The sequence below is a fragment of the Corvus hawaiiensis genome, chromosome 7 (genome assembly GCF_020740725.1).
Source record: "Corvus hawaiiensis isolate bCorHaw1 chromosome 7, bCorHaw1.pri.cur, whole genome shotgun sequence".
Lineage (NCBI taxonomy): Eukaryota > Metazoa > Chordata > Aves > Passeriformes > Corvidae > Corvus > Corvus hawaiiensis.
The window spans coordinates 406,650-427,595 of record NC_063219.1 but is presented as its reverse complement, the minus strand read 5'-3'; the positions used below and the strand labels follow the sequence as shown (position 1 = coordinate 427,595).

Here is a 20,946-nt window from a genome sequence, read left to right as displayed (position 1 = left end):
TACAGAGGAACAAGGCACCTTTCAAGCCACTAAAAATTTTATTGAATACAAAACACAATTTACAGCAAATTATATGAGCCACACGCCCAAAGCTCTGTTAGGTTTTGACAGCTGGATTCCAGGTAAACTGAGAACATCAAAAGCAGGACACAGGCCTCCCTTCACATGGAACCAGTTAAACTCAACAAAACTCAGCCCAACAAAAGCATGTGGAGCAGGAACAGCCTCAAAGCACACACTTTCCAATTTAAATTTATTTCAACTTAGCATTAAGCTACTATTGCTATTTTGGGTTTAAGAGAAATAATACAAATGAAATGTTACTTTAGAAAACTGTAAAATTACTTTTTTGGAAGGCAATCAACAGTTTCAGACTACTGAGGATTTCAGCCGGGGTTGGGCACACTAGATAATCAGTTTAGTGCAGTAATTTATATTCCACCAGGCAGAAGGCTCTGTTTGAGAAAAATTGGCTGATTTTGTAAGAAAAATAAAAAGATTAGCTGTATAGGAATACTGCAGACATGAAGTACATCTTCATATTATTTACTGGGAATTAAACTAAAACCAAATGCCTTCAACTTCCAAAGGCTTTTAAATGCTGGAGAATGCAGGCAATCTGCTCTTCCAAAAAAAAAAGGAAAATTGTTTCTCCATAGCTGTTTACTGAAGACTACTGTTTTCCAGCATGACATGGAATCTGTGGAATAAACACCTCACACCCGTTTTTAATGCTGAAAACATTGAATAAAATAGAACTTGGGCCCAGAAGAACAAAAATTCTTCTGGATGTGCACTGAGCAACAGGAAGTATAAACAAAAACATGGCCAAATGCTGCTCCAACTTGAGAATCATAGTTTTGACATTCCTGGGAACAGAATAGGAACTTTAAACCACAGTGCTGCTGCAAGGCAGTTCCTGCATGAAGGAAGCACAGACTGAGACAACATTTCAGGGACTGTCTGTGGAGAGCAATTGGTCCAGTGCTCCCACAGACCCATGCTACCCTACAGCTGAACCTGATAAAGCTGTGTTTGCCCACAATGCTGTGGAGAGCTGGGAGAAACAAAAAACACCACTGCCATTTAAGGCCTTCCAAGAAAAAGCATTTGACTCGTCTCCGTGCCTGTGGAGCAGAAAAGGAGGGAGTCCCAGACCATCCATGACACGGGGCTGCGTTGGCCCTGTGCAATGCAGCCACGTGAGAAGGGCCAAGGGCCCAGGCCCCACGGCTGCTCCATGTTCTCATCCCAGGAGAACACCTGCTTGTTCTGGAACGTGCCCCAGGAGTGCACCTGTTCAATCACCTGGACATGGATTTCTTTCCTGAATCTCCGTGTCTCAGCTCGGCTCAAATGTCCACCATGTCCACCAGAGCAGAGAGGTGGAGCTCGGAGGCAGCCTCAGCCTCCTCGGTGGCTCTGAGGAGCTGCTGCAAGTGTTTGAGTCTGTCCGACAACGCAGGGCTTCGCTCCAGTTCCGGAACCTTGTGTCCCTCCTGACCCCCAGCCTGGGCAGAAAGAGATGAGACTGAGACTTTCTCCCAAGGTAATTCCCACTACGGGTTTTGCAGCTACTGCACTCCTCAGAGCTTTAGTTTAGCTCAGAACCACCTTCTCTTACCTCTTGAGCAGCTGACATGGGAGTCTTCACCAAGGGGCAGGTGGCAGCTGGGGTGGAGAGCAGAGATTGGGGGAGGTAGAGAGGAAGACCCAAGAGATCCCCAAGGGGCTCCATGTCCTCAGCTAGGTATTGCTGCAGCTGTTCTTCAAACCTGGATGGGAAGGGCAAGAGCACCAGTCAGATGGCAGCCTGGATTTGTCCCTGTAACCGATGTGTTACACTTAGAGGGGTTTTTTGGGTTCAGAAGCATCTGATCTCCACAGCCATATTCAAACAGTCTGATGTACCCCACTGCAACTATCGAAATCCATCACAGAAGAATGCGGTACAGAAAGGAGCCACACAGACTGAAGAGACTCAACTTATGGGAAGGCAGAAGAGACAAAAACCTCTTGGACTAACCTCAAAAGCTTTAGTACTTCACCTTTGTGATCTGCATTGCTACGACCTGACATCCCAGAGAGGACTTTGTAGACATTTGTGACACTGGGGGACACACAGACCACTGTACACACTGTACTGCTTCAGTTCTGGTGGCGTGACTGACCACAGAGTTTCCAAACACTGCCGACAGCTCCAAGAACTTCTACCATCCTGGACTGTTCCCATGACGCACAGAGGAGGTAATAGGGAACTGCACTTTTGTGCTAGATGAAATCAGATGGAACTCGAGACAGTCTGGGCTCTTTTCTAGCACAGTTTAACTTCCTATTCCATACAAGTTACAAATTGTTTACAACCCTGGGCTGGAGCTGCAAGGAAAAGATGCTGCTCTGGGAACTTACCTCTTGTTTTCTATTTTTTCCCGTTTCAGCTGTGACAACGGACACTCCTGGGCCAAGGATGTGTCTCTGAATTCATCTGTGCTGGGAATGCTCACTTTCTGACCTGGCAGCATGCTCATGCCGGAGCCATATGGACCCGGCACCATGGAGATGCTGTAGGGTTTCTTAAAAGACTTGGGAGATTTTAGGTTTGACCTGAAGGACGCAGGAAAAAAAACAACAAGCAAAACCACATGAATTGGTATGTGTTGGTTTTTCCCTATTAGCTTGAAGCATGGAAATAGCAGGGAGTGAGAAGCGATCATTTGGAGAAATAATGCCCGTGTGCCAGGGTCCAACACACCACCACCTGTGCATGGGATTAGAGAGGAACTAATCTGACAAGAGCACAGGATTCACCCCAAACATCACTCACTACACAGCAGAGCTGCAGCTAAACTTCCAAGAGGGAAAAGAGTGGCTAGGGAAGTGAGCTAGATTTGACACCTCAAATACTTTATTGCCACACAGCTCTAAGGCATCCTTCCCCCTCAACCTATCTAGCATTTTCTCAGACTCACACTATTTTCCCTCCATGCTTTGCACAACTCCAAAGCCTCAGCAGCAGGTTTTTTTGGCAGAAGTTAATTTCTCCACTTAGACACTTTCAGCACTCCCCAAGCAATCCTTTCTCTGAGAGCTGAGTAACCCTGTACAAATAAAATCTGCTTACTACCCTGTTTCAGCTTGTACATCATTTTAGGGGAGATGTACGCAAGCAGGTTCTGGGTAGATGCCAAGTGCTGGTTTTCAGCACCATGCAGGCTCCCTCACCTCTCGTGGCCTTGCCGGATCTCCTCCTGCGTCCTCAGCCTGGCCTGATCCCACGAGAAAGGCACAGTGTAGTTCTTTAAATGCTCCTTGAAGAAGTACACACGAATCTGACCGTCTTTACTTACTGCTTCTGTGAATAAACCCAAGCCCAACGTTTATCATTTGCACAGGTTCTCTCCTTCAGAAGAGAAGCTCAGTATTAAAAGGGCAACTTGGGAGAAAAGCGATTGTTCACTTTCAAACAGGTTTCAAACACAGTCTGGGACAAACTTCATTAATCAATGAAAGTGATAATTAACTGTGGCAGCCTTCCCTCCATGCTCACATGGCTTCTGAGGGGTAACTCTTGGCCTTTGCTTAATGCAAACCCTCTCCCACTGGGAGGGCAGGGCTGAAAGACTTTGACCAGAGCCACGTTTGCAGTCACAGGATCAAGTCAAGCCACAACCAATACTAAATACACACTCCAGAGAGAAGACACGTGCAGAACACAGCAAGACCACAGCTGCCTCCCTGCTACACATCACGTGCTGCTGTATGTAAAGGCACCGCTGGCAACATATTAAATACCATCACAAAAGAAGCATCATCCATGCTGCAGGAGGACACGATACCTGGAGCAATAGGTAGTTTGGGTGGTTTCCAGTCTCTCAGTTTATGATCAATACAGACTGCCAAGATACAATCCCAAGGAATCTCATCAACAGAAGGTCCATCTTCATCAGAGTTGCCAGTTGTTCTGGTTTTCCAATTTTGGTAAGTTTTCCTCAGCAGATTCTCCACCTGAGACTGGATCAGTGGTTGAGTGTGGGAAGAACTTGCAATCTGTGAGACATACTGAAAAATCATGTGGCAAACAGGACGCCAGGGAGCTGTGGAACAAAAAAGCCCAAATTAAGCTGCAAGAATTTGTGACAGAACCTACACTGCACAGGCACATCTTGGAGAACAACGTGCTGCCAAGAAGATACTGGAGTGTGAAGTACCTACCACGTAAAGGAGGCAGATCTAGGTATGGGATCTGGAAGGACAGCACAGCCTTCTTCAGCCAGGCCAGGTGATCTGGCATGTTCCACTGCAGGTGGGGCAACACCTTGTTACCCCCAGCTTCTGAAAACTCTGTGACAGGCCAAGACAAGTCACAAAGGTGCTCTGAGGATGCCACATCTGACAGGAACTGCAGCACGCTGTTGTAGAGCTCTATGATGACCCCAGGCTCCTGGGGTGGCAGCCCAGCTAAACGCCTCTCCTTCCAGTCGTGGTAGAAACGCTTGCCAAATTCTCTATCAATCCCATCCTCAATGTACTCTTGAAGGGTCTGGCTGCAGAGCTCAAGGGAGGCAGGACACTGGGATACCAGCCAGCCCACAGCTGCAGAGACCTACGACACACAAAAGAAGGAGGGTTGGAAACTGCTCTGCAATGATCGGGACACAAAGGATTCAATCCTGCAACCCTAAGTTTGAATAACACTCTCCAAGAGAATATGCAGCAAAAGGCCAATAAATCAGGTATCATCATACCAATATTTGCAACAGTAATTCTCCAGCTAGGTGGCCACAAACTGAATTTCCACACAGCAGGCTCAGGAACAGACAAAAAAGAGGCTGTTCACATGAGGTATAGGTATGCAGTGGAATTCCCTGCTGCAGGATGCTGGGGTTGTTGAAAACTTATCCAAGAAAAATTGGACAGATTCACAGAAATCCGTGCAGGGTGACTATACCATGTCTGATCATGGCAGTCCTTGAAGTGCAGACCTAAGTTGTGAAGGTTTGTGGGGAAGCATCACTCTGGGCTTGTCAGGGAGAGATCTGTACAATCTTCTTTGTGTACAGAACACGAGAGGATAGAGGCATCTCAGTCCCATCCACCAAGATGGGGTAACTCTGGGTAATCTCACAGCAACCAGAAGAGCTACAAAGGGTCCTCTGCATTTTACGTCTAAGAGCTTAAGGATAAAAAGGTTTACCCACCGTCAGCACTACTCTGTTGAGCAGTAAGACAGGCAGGGCTGACAAGAGTGGGTTTAGGTAATCCATGAATTTTGGTCTCAGTGCAGTTTTCAGTATTACATTAAATTGGGGTTTTTTGTAGCAAATAGCACTGATCTCTGGTCAGTGAAAATACAAAAGTCACAAATAATGGAAAGTAATTCCTGCATCTTGCTGTTCCTACCTTTCTGGTGCCTTCTAAGTCATTGACAGAGCCTGGGAGCTCTACAATGGTGTAGTCTGAAATAAGCTGGGCTGAAATCAAGTCCTGGAGCATCAAACCTTGAAAAGTAAGAAAACTCATCATGTACACAGAGAAAGAACGCAAGTCCTTGGACCACGTGCTCTGCATTGCATTCACTGCATAGCTGCTCCCCTCCATCTCTGCCCACAGGCTCTCAGGATCAAATACTGTATGTGAAGGAAAACTGGAAGCCAAAACTGGTGAGCTCTTAAGGCCTCAAGATTTTTAGGGAAGCTCTGGGAAGTGCTGTACTTCACAGCTTCTCCCTTTACTGGATGATGTAATGAGAGGCTGCACCAGCCACAACACTTCTACTTGGGGCAGCCCTAAACATTCATACTTTCAAGACACAAAAATAATTACGTACCATCTTCTACTTCTTTCTCCATGGCCTCCTCTTCCTGACTGGGGACTAGAACCACCAAGGGAACTATGGGGTGGAAAGGTTTGGCCTGAAGCAGCTGTTTCAGCTGCAGCAAAGCTGAAAGCCAGTAAACATCATCTTCTGCAACATCTTCACTCCTAACTCGGGGCGGCAGGAGAAGAACAAGGCCACCAGTCCCAAGCAAGTCCTTTTGTGTCTCAGCCATATCAAGCTCTGAGTCAGAGAGCGCACCATGTGCCACCTAGACAGGCAACAAAGATGACAACAGTGAAGTAGCTAAACAAAACTTTTTTCACACCAATATCTGCAGTTTATTGTCACTGCCATTCAGCTTTCATATCCTTTTCCAGGAGCTCTACACAGCCTAAGATGACAAGCTGTTGTCAGGGCAACATGGATGTGTCTGATAGATGAGCTGAGCAGAGAGTGTCCTTCAGCACCTGCTCTGGGACCAGGAATTGATGATTCAGGTTCTGCTACTGCAGGTATTTCTCAGCTGATTGAAACCAAAGAAAAAAAATCCATCTTTTTTCAGACCTTTTCAACAACCCTATCCCTCCCAGTATCATCTCCCTCCATCTGACAGGACACAATATCCACTGGAAAAGAGCCCACCCTACTCTTATGGCCTCTTAGGTATCATGAAATTGTTCTCACCTACCTTGATGCACACACTGACTTGAATGCTTCTGCTGCCCTGCATGACATGAGAACTAAATAACATCAGTGTTTGAATTTTGCCGTCTGTATGTGAAGCATTTTTCTCAAAGATTTTGTCTCCCATAAACTTGGCTTTCAACCAATCCATCAGTATCCTAGCAAACAAAAAGGAGGGCTTTGGGGGGTTTTGTTGTCAAAACTGGCATTTTAGGGTTTTAGTATCAGCACCTCTAAGATACCACAGTCTATCATAATTCTATATATTTAGGTTATGATAAATAGCCCTAATAAATAGCTATAAATTTTCACGAAGTTATCATCTATCAAGGTTTTGTTTTCAGTATGAGCAAAAGGAATTAAACAACGTTAGAAAATACAGATCACTGTAATAAATTACAGCTATATTGTTTAGAGTGCTCTGGAGGAAAAAAAACAAGCTGGAAATTTGACATGGTACAGGCAAAATTACATCAAGGACTGTGTATTACTGATCTTCTTCTACCTAAATAAAAGAAGTTTGAGAAAGGGACCCAGCAGTCAACTCCTTCAACCTACCTATTGGGATCATCCTTGGAATATTCATCATCACTGGGCAAAACCAAGAGTGCCTTCCAAAAAACGTGTTCTTGTTGAACTGGAATATGTTCTGTGATTAACGAGACGAGATCCAGGGGAGTCCAAGCTAAATCACTTAAAGAGAGACAAAAAAAAGTGGTGAAAAGATCCACCCCAGGGCTCTTTCCCACCTGAGGAATGTCTGCCTTGCACTGAACAAGTTACAATACTGCAAGTAGCGACTGTTCAGTTAATTCTTTAGATCTGTTGCTCATCCTTCAGGAACTGCAGCTGCTAAATCTGATACATGAGCCTTACTCTGGGAATTTCAGGAGCACATGTGTACTGCTTTACTTCCACACTGATCCAACACACGCCCAGGCCACTGGAGAGCATGAGGAGCCGTGGGAAGCCAGACCTCCTGCTGCACTTCAAACATCTCAATCGGTATTCTCCTGCCACAAGCCAGGTCACTGATAGGTCACTTACTCCTCTCCCCCCATAGCCCATCCGAGACCCCATCCCACCCAGGTACAGAATCACACCCCATAGTACCCATCAGATCCTTAAAATTACACCAGGGAGGACCATCTGGCCCAACACTTCCACTAATTTAGTGGAAGGTGTCCTTGCCCATGGTGGGGGGATGAACAAAATGATCTTTAAGGTCCTTTTCAACCCAAACTGTCCTATGGTTCTATGACTTTCCTGTTCCCTTTATTCCAAAATACTCCCGGGAGCAAGGCTGCAAGTGGACACTCAGGCATGGTTAGCCATACCTTTTGGCCATTTCTGCTATCTCTGGCACGTCTGTTGCAGCTTGCTTCTTAAGAAAACAAGAACCAAACCCCAGCCTACCTTACCAACTGCTGGTAGAAGTGCTGAACTTTAATTTCATGCACTGTCTTGTTTCTCAGCCAGTTCAATCTGGAAACAAAATATTCTTGGCTGTATTTTTTGGTGTAAAACAGGTACTTTAAACAAATATAAGAAACACTGAGGCCCGGGAAATATTACAGAGGCTTCAGAAAGTTGCTGTTAATAGAAGAATTTATTTGGATTTTCAGTCTTGGTCATGGCATTTGTGGAGAAAGTCTTTTGGGGGCTATTTAAGAACAAACAGTTCTGCAAACCCACCAACATTCACAATGGAAGAATTTTTGGTAACTTATCTTCCTAAAATCAACCAGATTGCCAACTGATGCCACTGGAAGTATCCTTACTTACCTCGTGCAAGAGATTCCCAACTTTCCTCCATTCCCCAGGTTTACAAATCTCTTGCACAAGTTCTCCATGGCTATAGGCCACTCTGCACTGGGGGACAGTGCTTTCAGCTGATGTTTAGAATCCAAGCCACAGGGAGCAGCTGGAAATGCCCTCATCTGACGTTTCAACTTTGTCCGAGCTGCCACTGCTTCCCTCCACCTTTGGAAGAGAACAGATAAATAGGTCACATTCACGAACTCTTCTGCAGACCTTTGTCATCAGGTATTTGTACCATGGACACCACAACAACCACAACACACTGAGCAGGTGTCCAGGAAAACCACTGATCAACAGAAAGAATACAAGGATAAACTATTACAAGTTTCTAGGCAGAATGAAGCTGGAATCTCTACCAAGCTCATTACCTGACTACAACAAGGTGTGGTTCCCTGCCCACATACAGTAATTTAGCAGAGGCTGGTACTAAGACTGTAAGGTCTACCCTTATCATGGAGGTAAGGTCTCAAATAGAACACAACCAGACAGCTGTAGTTCCATCTCTGTTAACTGCTCCATGCCAGTGCTCCCAAGAGAAGCAGCTAGTCCCAGGGTGGTGACTCACCGTTTTAAGTACTTGCAGAAACACTGGAGCTCCTGAAGGGTTTCCTTGGCAATCTGGAAAATCTCATCCTCCAGAAAGAGCTCCATGAAGTGGCCACACACTTCTTCTGAACACCGGGCAATCCGGGCTTGCCGGTCTCTTTCTGAGGCACATCTGGTTCCAAATAAAACAAACCAAGATTCTGCTGAGGTGAAGACCTCCAGCAAATGCCAATTCAATTGGCTGAGATGCAAACAGGGAAGTCCATCACATTTAGGAAACCTTTGGGAAAGCAAACACCAGCATGCAGCACGTTGTACACACCTTAACTCATTGGATGAAGCTTCTTTAACACATTCCTTTATTACTTCTTCCATTAATTCCATACCCACCAACTGGCTCAACTGCTTTATTAACTCTTCTCTTTCCTGCTTTTGCCTGGAAGGACAGAGAAAAGATTTACACAAGTGAAAAAATTTACACTGGCAAACCTGCTGCTTAGCTACACAAGCACCACACGCAGCGTCAAACAGCTAATTCACCTAAAATTGATATCCCAGTATCTGGTTTCTAAATAAACAACTTTGCATGGAGCCAGGTTTCCCTCAAAACCACGGATGACCATAGGGTTCCTTAAGCAACCTGGTCTAGTAAGTGGCATCCCTGCCCATGGCTAGGATGGAACTACATGATCTTTATGGTCCTTTCCAAACCAAACCATTCTAGGATTCTATTTATTCTTACCCCAATAAGCTACAAACAAGTAGCTCGCTCAGAAGGAAAAGTTCCTGCATGCAGCAGGGCCAGGATGCATGTCCCTTTCTGGAAGCTCTGGATAAATAACAGTTCCTAAAATTCCCACCCACCATTTTCACAATGGCTCTGAGGCTGCCAAAATGCTAACTAGCAGATCACCTGAGAATGCAGAGGGGAACCCTACCTCCACAGTCCCAGGGGAGTTTGAGGTGAGACTGTTCTGCTCCTGTGGCAGAAAGACACAGGGCTTGAGCAGAGGCACAAGGACTCAGGTTGGCACCTGCTGTCCTTATGTTGTCCAGGGTGTACCCAGCCCACCCTGCCCCACAGCAAAAGCCGTGCCTCACCTCTCCTCCTCCACTCTGCGCTGTTCCTCCTGGACACGCTGCCTTTCCACACTGACCACGTTTCCAGCCACTTCTCTGAGGATCTCCCCCATCACTTCAGTCACGAGTTCCTCCACGGTGGCCTCTGAGGCGCTGTGCAGAAACAGCAAATCTCTTCTCAAAGCCAGGTTTTCATGCAAAGCCCCAAGTCTATGCTTTTCTCAGCCACACCTTGCTCTTTGTGGTGGGCTGATTCCAGCCATTAGCCAAGCACCCACACTGATACTGGCTCACTCCCCTCCCCACACTGGGACAGGGAAGAAAGTAGGAAGAAAAAAGGAAAACTCATGGATGGAAATAAATAAACTGTAATGCAGAAAGGGAACACCCCCACTCCCCCATCAAGCAAAATAAATGTAGCCCAGTCATCGCTTCGCACAGGAAGAGCAGTGCCCAGAGGGTATTCAGCTAATGTCCACCCTGAAAGCCACAGATCTCCCAACTTCTTCCTCTAACCCAGTTTTATTGCTGACCATGACATCACATGGAATGGACTTTAGTCAGTCTGGGCCAGCTGTCCCCATTCAGCAATTATCAAACACTGGTGGAACAACAATTGTTTGGGTCACATCCCACATCTACGACTCTACCAACTGCCCTGGAGAGGAAATGTTTGAGAATCAGAGAAGGATCCAGATCTGGACTTGCTCCTCTTGTCCCCCTTTGGGCACCTTCCCTTCCATGACAGAGGTTTCTTGCCAGACAAAGCTTCCAGAAGTTTGGGTCAGCCTCCCCTTAGGCTAGAGCTGGGATGTGACAGACATCTGAAGAAAGGTCTGCTTTCCCTTCCACTGCATCAGTAACACGGTCTCCACCACAGACCTGGCAGTGTGGCAGTGCTTAGTTTTACCATCTTCACACACGGTGCTGCTACGGCAAGGGGCAGCTGTGGTGACAGACTCCAGGAGAACCAGCAATAAATGCTCTTTACCAGATGGCAGCAGCCACATAAGCTGCTCCTGCTCTGCCCACTTCTCTGCACTCTCCTTTGAGGACGTCATGCACCAGCCCGTCCACCACTTCGGCGATGTCCTGCAACACAGCAGAGGAAGCAGCTGAACCAAGGTGCAGTCCTTCTCAGGATGGAACTGGGAGTAAACTGGGAGTAAGGCTCTCCAGCCTTGCTTAATTGACTGTAATTCACAGCATCATCTGTATTTCTGCTTACAAACTGAGCCAACTTGACCAAACACAACAGCCTGCAAACTTCAGACTATTTAGACTATCTAAAAGGTTAGTAACAGCCCAGAAACAAAAGCAGATTTTTGTACTAAATACGGGCAAGTCAATTTAGGAGATCATAACTAAGGAGAGAGACTCCTATTTTTTTACTTTAGACTTCCATTCTAGCTGATTTAATTCCAAATGATCAGGTCTAACCTTCACTGACATTTACCATTATCTAGGTAGAATATGGCAACTGTACTGTACAAAGCAATGAGACACCGAGACTGGTTCAGCATCAGCACACAAAAACTTGTGTGGGAGGGAGAAAAACAGCACAGGTACATGGGGTACACATTCAAGACCCAGCATTCATGGTCACGTACCCACAAGAAGAAACTTTGTCATGTCTCATCTGACATACATGCACATTCCAGAAAAATGAAATACCCTTAAAACTTGGTTACCTTTTATTATATTTCACAGATCTTTCCCAAATATTTCCCTACCGTGTCTGAGTAGCCAGGCTGAGGCTTTGAAGGGGGAGGCTCAGGCTGTGCAGCAGGCTGGGAAATGGGCTGTGCAGGAGGCAGGACTGGCACCAGCTGACGAGGCAACAGTGAGGGCAGAAGATGAGCTGGGGGCTGGACTCTTACTGCTGTGGCCTCTAAATCCACACCTCTGCTTTCCACTCTTCCTTCTTGAGAGGGGAGAGGAGAAAAATTCAGGAAACCAGATCAGTCACAAACAGAAGCAGATCTTTTCTTCAAAAAGCTGGCTTGTGTGATAAAAGTCAGGAGGTCATAAAATAAATCCGTAACAGCAGCTTGTTGCCTTAAAGTTAAAAATATATCATAGAAACTATTTTATATTTATAAATGTTTTATACAAAACAATTAAAAATTTAATTGCACATTATCCCCAGTAGCAAGCACATATATTTCCAAAAAAGCAACTGTTTTAAGTCAGGCACATCTGGCACCTACACACACTATCTGTACTTCCAGCAAGGACAGAAAAGCACACATTCAGCTAACCTGAAAACTGACATGTTTATACACACAGTGCAACAAACAGCTGCAACTAAAAACATGCAAACTGCAAAGGGAAGTTGGCTTTCTGAAGTAGTCAAACATTTGTTATTTCACTTATGTTGGCAAAATTTGGATCAATAGTGTATTTCCTGAATTGGGAAATACATTTTAATAATCAAGTTGTTCTTGGCTTTTACAGATACATAAATACACCTGAGCAACCTGGTCTAGTGGAAGGTGCCTCTGCCATGTCAAGGGTGCTGGAACTAGATGAGCTTTAAGGTCCCTTCCAACTCAAACCATTCTGTGACTCTCTTATGACTTAAATTGTAAGCCTTTCATTACATCTAAATTTCCATGCCATTTCAATGTCTGAGCCAAGAACAGTTCCTGCTCCGTACATTAAACCTGCTCACAGAACTGACTCAGCAGTGTGTTCTGAGCAGTACCTAAAAAACCTAAATGAGGTTTGCTCTCACCTGGTGCTTCCCCGCTGGGTTTTTGGCTACTGCCAGCCTGATCCACAGAGGTGCTTCCACCAATGTACTTGTTCTGCCCGTTGAAGCTGGACACGGGTACATGGTGGGGCACTGGGGGCAAGGGCCCCCCATTCACAACCTCCCCAACAGAGACAGTGAGCTTCTGGCTGACAAACGGGGATTTACGTGGTTTGGGTAATCCATCTGGCTCCAGGAAAGCCGAGCGATTCAGCTCCACGTAACCCCTGCGGAAAAGTGAAAGTAACAACCAGGAGTACATCCTCAAAGCTCCAGTAACCTACGGGCTTTCACTTCTGAAACTTATTGTTTCTGAATGCTGACAGGAATAGACCACTAACTGGCATCCTCGAGGGGATTTTTCCTTCTCCAGTTCCTCGACGTTCCAAGTTTGGATGAACATTCCTTACAATGTATGGATTTCCATGGCAAACATCTGTGAACTGCTGTTCTCCAACATCCTCTAACAGCCGGTTTGCACCGTTCAGCTTCATGCCACCCTACAGGCATCACTACAATGCCAGTTTCCCAAGAAGCAGAACTGTATCCTTCTTTCCTACAGAGACCCCATCCCTTGTTCTTGGCCTGTTCTTTCTCTGGATCCAACCTTCAGGAGCAGCTCCCCCACATTACCCCTTTGCATGGCATCAGGCTAACCCTCCCAGGCATCATTTTCCTCACACTTACCCATCTGATACACTCAGCCCATAGTAACTTATAAAATCAGTTGCCTCCTCGCAGTCTTTGAACAGCAGCATGCGGACCAGGTGGTCCAAGGGGAACACTGTACTTCTCTGGGTGCTCACAGTGTAGGCAATATTGAGGGATTTGAGACCATCCTTACGAATCTGGGGGAAAAGGCCACGTAACTACTAGGAAAGAGCCCAAAATGTACTATAAAGTGTACAATAAACATGAAAATCATGTTTAAATCCACCAGTACTTTGTCATCAAGTATACACACAAACAATTATTTCGATTTAACTTTCTTTCTAAATTCTATGCGCTTGCTTTCTAGTTTCTGTTCCTCTTTCATGATATTTGTTCCGAGCATATCCCTTTGTGATTCTTGCACAGAAAAAACATCTTGCAAGGGCTTCTGAAATGGCAGGCTCATATTTGCTTTGCAAGATTCTCAGGACTTCCCAATTATTTTTCAGGGAAACATGTATTCTCTGCTTCCCAATTATTTTTCAGGGAAACATGTATTTGTACACAATTACAAGAAAAAAAAAGCATTTCCGTATTTGCCTTTCATATCACAGCAGAAAGCTCCTGATAAATTTTTAACACTTCTGAAGAAGCAGTAACAATATTATTTTTAAGGCTCAATATCTACTAAGTTTTCTGCTGATTTTCCCCCAAATCCCAGACTGTCTTACTCATTAACACTTTAAAAAATATCCATCTGTCTTTTCCTCACCTGGTTGAAATAACAGTGTAAGAGGCAGGCATTCAGATAGGAAGCTGCTTGCACAAGCTTGAAAAACCTCACAAAATTGTTGCTGTTTAATGCAGCAAAAGCTTGAACTGCAAATCTAACTTCAGGCGAGTTTCTAACCTCTGGATGAAACTGCTGAACTTCTCTGTGGAACAAAAGACAGCGACAAACCTTTTGCTTCAATATTGAACAATCACAATTCAACAGCACAGAAATTAAAATTTAACAGCACAGAATTAAAATCAGGAGCATTACAATTTGTCTGGATTTAATTCTAAACTCAATTCTTCCCAGAGGCAAAGAGAGAAAACAAGTGATGTCTTGTTCCCACCTGAGAATATCACCCTTGTTGAGATTCAGCAAGACATTATAACCTCGGAACTCTGCTTCACTCTTGCAGTAAATCCCCTTGTTAGCCAAGTCCTGATACATCTCCTTCAAGCTCTGCAGGCATTTAGTCATGTTCTCATTGTTGATTTTGGCATCAAAGGAGGACATGGGCTCTTCACACAAGTGGTGAGCACAGTGGATGTGAAAGCGAGTGCACTTCTCAATCAAAGACACCATCAGCGGGTTGCAGAGGTGTTGCTGGGTTATGTCCTAACAGAATGATAGAGAGTTCATTACATGTCTTTTTAAACTAGTGGAAGAGCACAGTCACCTGGCAGTACCTCTGGAAAACCCATTTCACTGTGCTTTGAGTTACTCTGCAATTCAAAACGTTTCAACAACTATTGCTTTTTGCTTCCCTTTTTTACAGCACGATGGGATCTTTTGCTTTTTATCACCAAACATCTCCATCCACAGTGCTTACCTTTCTTATTCCACGCGTTCTGTTCCAGACGAAGTCATACCATTCTCGGTAGTTTCCTTCTCCTTGATCCATAATGTTTGTCACTAAATAGTCCATGGTCATGCTCAGCACCTCAGAGGGTCTCAGTTCATGGGGCAAAGGTTCCTCCTGATCTGCTGAAGACCTGCTATATTCCTTGATTGCTGCTGCATGATCCACCTGCAAGAGGTGAGGAAAAGAATCAAAATCCGAGAAGTATGTACGACTTTGCAGCAGTAGATTTCATCCCACCTATGCCTTTAACTTCAGTAAGGAGCAGACTACTGAAGCGTTGACTTAGTCTCCAACTCATAACCTTCAAGACGATATATGGTTACAGATAATTACGTATAACAATGTAATTATAGCTTTGGAACTATAGTTCTAATTAACTACATAAAAGACATGACAGAGTGAAAAAGCAATTCTTGTTTTCCAATGGGGAATTGAAAGGTAATAATGAAACAGCCTACAGAATTTCTGCACCAGAATTAACCCTGTAATCAGCTAAACAATACTGACAGCTCCAATGAGCATCAGGCATACTGATATCCTGGGAATCTCATACCTTGTCAGATCCTAGAAGCAATTCAAAGATGCTGAGCTGGTTTCTTGTCTCCCTCATGTAACGCTCCTTTTCAGGACACATGTCTGGGCAAGTGCCAACAACAGTTTTTGCTTTGCCAAGATCAGTCCTTTTTATTCGAGCTACAAAAAAAAAGAAAGAAAGAAAGAAAGAAAGAAAGAGTTGAACAAACACAAAGCATCTCTTGGGTTTTGGTTTTTTTGCTTCACGATAAGCTATTACACTGATGTGCAAAAACATCCCTGAGCATGTACGGCTGTACCCAAACCTTGATACAGTCAGAAATGAACAAGGACGGGGTTCTCCCCGCTCTGAGGCCTGTCCAGGGATTGCACATTTTGAGAGTTTTGCTGAAAAGACTGAAGCTTCTAAAAGATACCCAGCAATTTCAAAATTCTGCATTAAGTGGACAAGAAGTCTGTCAATATTAAAAATAAGTTCTTAAATTAGAAGTAGGATCAGTTTTGAAACTGCAAGAACAGCTTGGAAGGCATTACAACAAGCACTGTGAAACAAAAGGACATTTTTTGAAATAATTCTCACCTGTACAATAGTTTGAATTTGGACAGATACTAGAGGGACTGGCACAGGTTGCTCAGAGAAGCTGTGGCTGCCCCACTCCTGCAAGTGTCCAAGGCCAGGTTGGATGGGGCTTGGAGCAACCTGGGATACTGGAGGGTGTCCCTGCCCATGGCAGGGGGTGGGAGTGGATGGGCTTTAAGGTCCCTTCCAACTCAAACAATTCTGTGGTTCTATGAAATGCAGTTCATTCATTCATAAGGCTTTGGGTAACTTTCTTTAAAGAATCTGTAAAGGTGCAGATCTCCCTACATGCCCTCTTCACAGAAGATGAACATTCTGCCCTTCCCTCTACACAAGAAATTGCATGTGCAGTAAGTAAAACAGATTTGTGTGTCTTACAAGAAAAAAATACAAAAAGTAATATACTAGGAGAGTATTTTACAGACTGTTCCACATTAAACACTCCTTTAAGAGTGTTTAAGTGTTTTAACAGCTTTGCCACAAAACCCGAACACTTACTTCTTTCCAGCAGAGAAGCAGATGTTACACTCATTAACTTGTGTTAATTACCTTGTCGCATGATTTTGTCCCTCTGGTCCAAGAGCCTGTATCTCTCTTCAGGCGTCTCAGCCACCAATCCCACCAGATTACTGAGGGACAACAGTGAAGCTCCCAAGCCCTCTGAGCTCTGCCCTTCAGAACTGGAATCAAACAGCTCGGCTTCAAACTGCAGCGCCTTTCGAAGGCCAGGCTTCTTTGCTGGAGAACTAAAACCAGAAAAGGTATTACTGAAAGGGTCTTAGAGGGGACAGAAATGGACGGCTCTTGTAGCATTTTGCATCACTATGGCACAGCAGTTTGTACTTTTAAGCTAGGAACCGGCTTGCTGGTGCAGAGATAAAACCAACATGCTTTCTATAGCAACAGAGATTATAAAAAAATTTTACAGACCCCAGATACAAACATAATTTTTAAATCAAGGAACATTGACTCATTCTCAACATATGACTAATTTTATAATTATGTATACATATCAAATGACTTTTGTCAGACTAGACACACCATTGAGGTATGACAAAGATCAACCTTGCCACTTCTGTGACTGCCACAAACCAGGAAGACTGTTCACTTGAAATGAGACAATGATCCAAACTACTCCAAAAAGGAGACTCTCATTCCACAGAACTCTAATTGCCTCCAAAGGAAACTGCTTGCTTGAGAAGCTCATTGAATCACGACCACAGACAGTGTCATTACTGCTCAGTCCTAGCTGAGCTCTGCAGTGTTTGTTCACTTCCCTCATGCCTCACACATGCTTTCATGAACAAAATCCAAAGTAGAAGACCCTAATAAGCCACTAAGAGTATCCTTCTGACAAGGTGTGAGAGCTGTGTGCTTCTAATTCAGACAAACCAGAAAAGAAGGTAAGCACCCTCCCTGAAGAGGGCATGACTATTTGGCACACAATGATCACCATTTTTCTCCAAGCTTTTCCTGCCAGGTGGATTCCCAGAGGAGAGGACATACCTTCTCCCAGGCATGACACTGCTGGCAGAGGATCTTATTAAAGGTTTTCTAAGAGGGGAATGCTGATAGCTTTGCTCTTCACTGCTTTGCCTTCCATCATCTTCACCTGCTTTCTTCTCCTTGGATGAAAATTCTCTTTTTGCTGGACCTGAAATGACACGTAAACATGAAACCAGGTACCTGCCAAGCAATTTAAGCAACAGCTCTTTCTTGACCTCTTTCTTGGGGTTGGTGGTGAAAACTAAGACTCCAAATCTTGTACATGCATGTAAAACTTCCACAACAGCTTGCACTAGGACCTGTATCAAGTTTCCAGCACTTGCTATCAAGATCATTGCTCTATAAAGAGTAAGTTTTTTTCAAGAAAATATCACTTAGCAGTAACAGTAATTATCAGTAAATGAAGTCTGATCCTCAACTGAATCAAAGTTCTCTCAGGTATGGGATATAATCCAAAAGTCATAACTCCGTATGGAATATGAATCCACTTCACCTGCATAAATCAAAATTCCTAGTGCTCCTATTGAAAATACTTATTTCACATACCCAATCTTAAGACTCAGGTCAGCATGAGTTAACACTTGCAGGAAGGGAGAATTTCTTCTCCCAACAACAACTTTTCCATCAACTGGATTTCTTAAACCCTCCCAGCATAGTTATTTCAGAATGCTGCCACACGTGCTGCCACAGACATAACACCACAATAAAATGACACAGGCAAAGAGGCAGCCCTAGAGCTGCTGCTTCAAGATGTTAATTCTCGGGGAGACAACTCTGCAGCTGTTTGTTTTCTGGAAGGCAAGGCTGTGGTTGGTCAAAGCTGAGGTGAAATATTCATCTGCTGGCAGCTGAAGTGCACCCCCAGGCTAGGATCTCACAGGCAGATATACTGCACTCATGGAGCTAAAAAAAGGGAAGCACTTGACATTATAAGTATTGCCCTGGGGAGTGAACAATCTCCTCTTGCCCTAATCCCAAGCACAGTCTGGAATCCAGGAATCTGGAATCTAAACTCTGTAGGTTGTTCTCTTTTTTGGTTCAAACAGTGTCTAACTGTTGATACGCAGAACAGCAACGTCAGCAGACACTGCAGAGGTTCTCAGGACACTTTCCTTAGGCTGGTTCTCAGAACCTTTTCCCGAAAGCTGGAAGCTCACATCCCAGTCCATGATCTGAGGCAGCAGCAAGGCATTTCAGACTGGGTTTTCCTACATCCCCAAAGAACATCCTACTTCTGAACAGAAGCACAAAGTTGAACATCACCATATTGCTGTTGTGTGACTGCTTTAAGGATTCAACCGTGATATCTTCTACTACGGAGATAATTTAGGTATCATTCTCAGCACAACAGGGATAAAAAAGAGCAGCTGGCACACTATTTATACAACACCCAGTAGTCTGGAAACACAGACTTACTTGTTTTCTTCTTTTGCCAAAATGCTACTATGTCTTTGTGCAATTCTTTCGCTTTTTTTCTGGCAAGAACTGCAGAGGCCTGAAAGAAAACAAAAGCAGAGCACGGAAACCTATTGGCATCACAACACTGAAACCCACAGTGCAGTTTTTGCCAGAGAAACATTTACCGATTCCCAAAAAATTCTGGTTGCTGTATTTTAACCTCACTTAAGACCTACATGCAATCAGCTGAACTGGTCTCCACAAAAAATGCTGCTTTTCTACAACCAGGAGTGTAGTTTTCATCAGCGCTGGACCCACCCCAAGCACTCAGATTTAAATCTTTCTTCATGGGATCAGAGACTGGTTTGGGCTGGAAGGGACCAGAAAGACCATCCAGCTACATCCCCCTGCCATGCGCAGGGACACCTTCCAGTATCCCAGGCTGCTCCAAGCCCCGTCCAACCTGGCCTTGAACACTTCCAGAGATGGGGGAGCCCCAGCTTCTCTGGGCAACCTGTGCCAAGGCCTCATCACCTTCAAAGAATTTCTTCCTAACTCCTCTTTTAGTTTATACTGTTTCCCTTTGCCCTCTCCCAATCGGTCCCTGTAAAAAGCTGCTTTCTCTCTCTACTGTAAGCCCCCCCTTTAGACACTGGAAGGGGCTCTAAGGGATCCCTGGAGACTTCTCCAGGCTGAACACACCCAAGAGTAATGCCACTTCTGATACTCACGTGATCAAAAAAGTGGATAACAGCCATTTTTTTATTACGCCTGGTCATGATCCGACGAACTTTTACGAACTGGCCGAAGTGTTTTTCCAGTATGGTCCTGTCGTTGAGGTAGTCAGGGATGTTCTTGCACTGGATGGCCGTCAGCTCGGCGGCAGGCAGGCCCCCCAGACCCTCCGTGCTCTCGCTGCCGCGGCTCCGGCGAGCAGGGGCGGCGGGGGCCGCATCTGTGACGAGAAAGAACATGACAGCAGTCAGCAACCACGGAGAAACCCGGGCGGCCGGGCTGCCCCACCAGACCCCCGCCCACCTTCGCGGGCGGGCTCCCGGGCCTCGGCCGGCGGCGGCTCCTCGGCGGGTCCCCGCTCAGCCTCGGGGCCGTCCCCGCGCTCCCGCTGCTCGCGGGCCTGGCTGCGCAGCAGATCCTCCAGCGTGCGGCCGAACAGGATCCCGCCGCGGGGCCGGCTCAGCACCACCGCCCGCTTCTCCGGCGGCGCTGCCGCCCGCCCGCCCGCCGCCGCCCGCCGCGGCGAGCGCTCCCGCTCCTCCTTCCGCTTCAGCCCCTTGGACGGCGCCTCCCCCGGATCCTCCGGCAGCGCCCGCGGGCCTCTCTCCTCCGGCCGCCCCAAAGCGGCGGCGGGACGCGAGAACGAGAAAGGCTCCCGCGCCACGGCCGCCTCGGGGCCCGTCTCAGATGCGAAGCCGAAGGGCGACGAGAAAGCAAAGGCAGCGGGAGCAGCCGGGCCCTTCTCCGTCTCGCCGCCGGACACCGGTTTGAAGGCGGCGGCGCTCTCGGGCGCCTTGAAGCGGAACTCGGGAGCTGCGAAGGCACCGCCGCCGCCGCCACCCAACGCTTCGACGGAGGTCGGGAAGCCGCCCAGGCTGGTGGGCGGCCTGAAGCTGAATCCCGCGTTTCCCGCCGGGGCCGGCGCCTGGCCCAGCGCGTAGGGCGGCGCGAAGGTGGCGGCGGGCGCGAAGGGGAGGCCGGCGGGGCCGCCGCCCTGGCCGAACACGGCGGGCTGCCCGAAGCGCAGCGGCGGCGGGAAGGAGGGCGGGCCGCGGAACGGTCCCCGCGCCGACATCGCTGCAGCCACGGCAGCGGCCTCGGACCGCCGGGAGGAGCGGGATCCGCATGCGCGGGAGGGAGAGGTCCCAGCCATGGGGCGGAGTCCAGTGGGGAAGTAGGCGGGGCTACGGCGGCGGCAGGC

The 20,946-nt window shown here is 46.3% G+C and overlaps 1 protein-coding gene across 2 annotated transcripts; it reads right to left on the bottom strand.

The window, feature by feature from the left end:
• Window positions 1-19: 19 nt before the first annotated feature.
• LOC125328571 (minichromosome maintenance complex component 3 associated protein) lies at window positions 20-20,913 on the bottom strand. Of its 2 annotated transcripts, XM_048309460.1 has the most exons (28): window positions 20,049-20,913; window positions 19,742-19,965; window positions 19,029-19,107; window positions 17,613-17,760; window positions 16,656-16,852; window positions 15,546-15,685; window positions 14,960-15,157; window positions 14,477-14,745; window positions 14,128-14,290; window positions 13,392-13,552; window positions 12,687-12,931; window positions 11,683-11,873; window positions 10,941-11,041; window positions 9,971-10,102; window positions 9,192-9,305; window positions 8,889-9,041; window positions 8,288-8,485; window positions 7,919-7,987; window positions 7,061-7,195; window positions 6,507-6,660; window positions 5,828-6,086; window positions 5,401-5,498; window positions 4,213-4,603; window positions 3,837-4,094; window positions 3,223-3,352; window positions 2,410-2,604; window positions 1,625-1,775; window positions 20-1,511 (listed from the first exon to the last, which is right to left on the bottom strand). In XM_048309460.1, the coding sequence occupies exons 1-28, from the start codon at window positions 20,896-20,898 to the stop codon at window positions 1,353-1,355; spliced, it is 5,562 nt and encodes a 1,853-aa protein (XP_048165417.1). In that variant the 5' UTR covers window positions 20,899-20,913; the 3' UTR covers window positions 20-1,352. The 2 variants fall into 2 exon arrangements, with proteins under 2 accessions (XP_048165417.1, XP_048165418.1); XM_048309461.1 differs by lacking the exon at window positions 2,410-2,604 and having other exon boundaries at window positions 20,049-20,868.
• Between the last annotated feature and the right edge of the window lie 33 nt (window positions 20,914-20,946).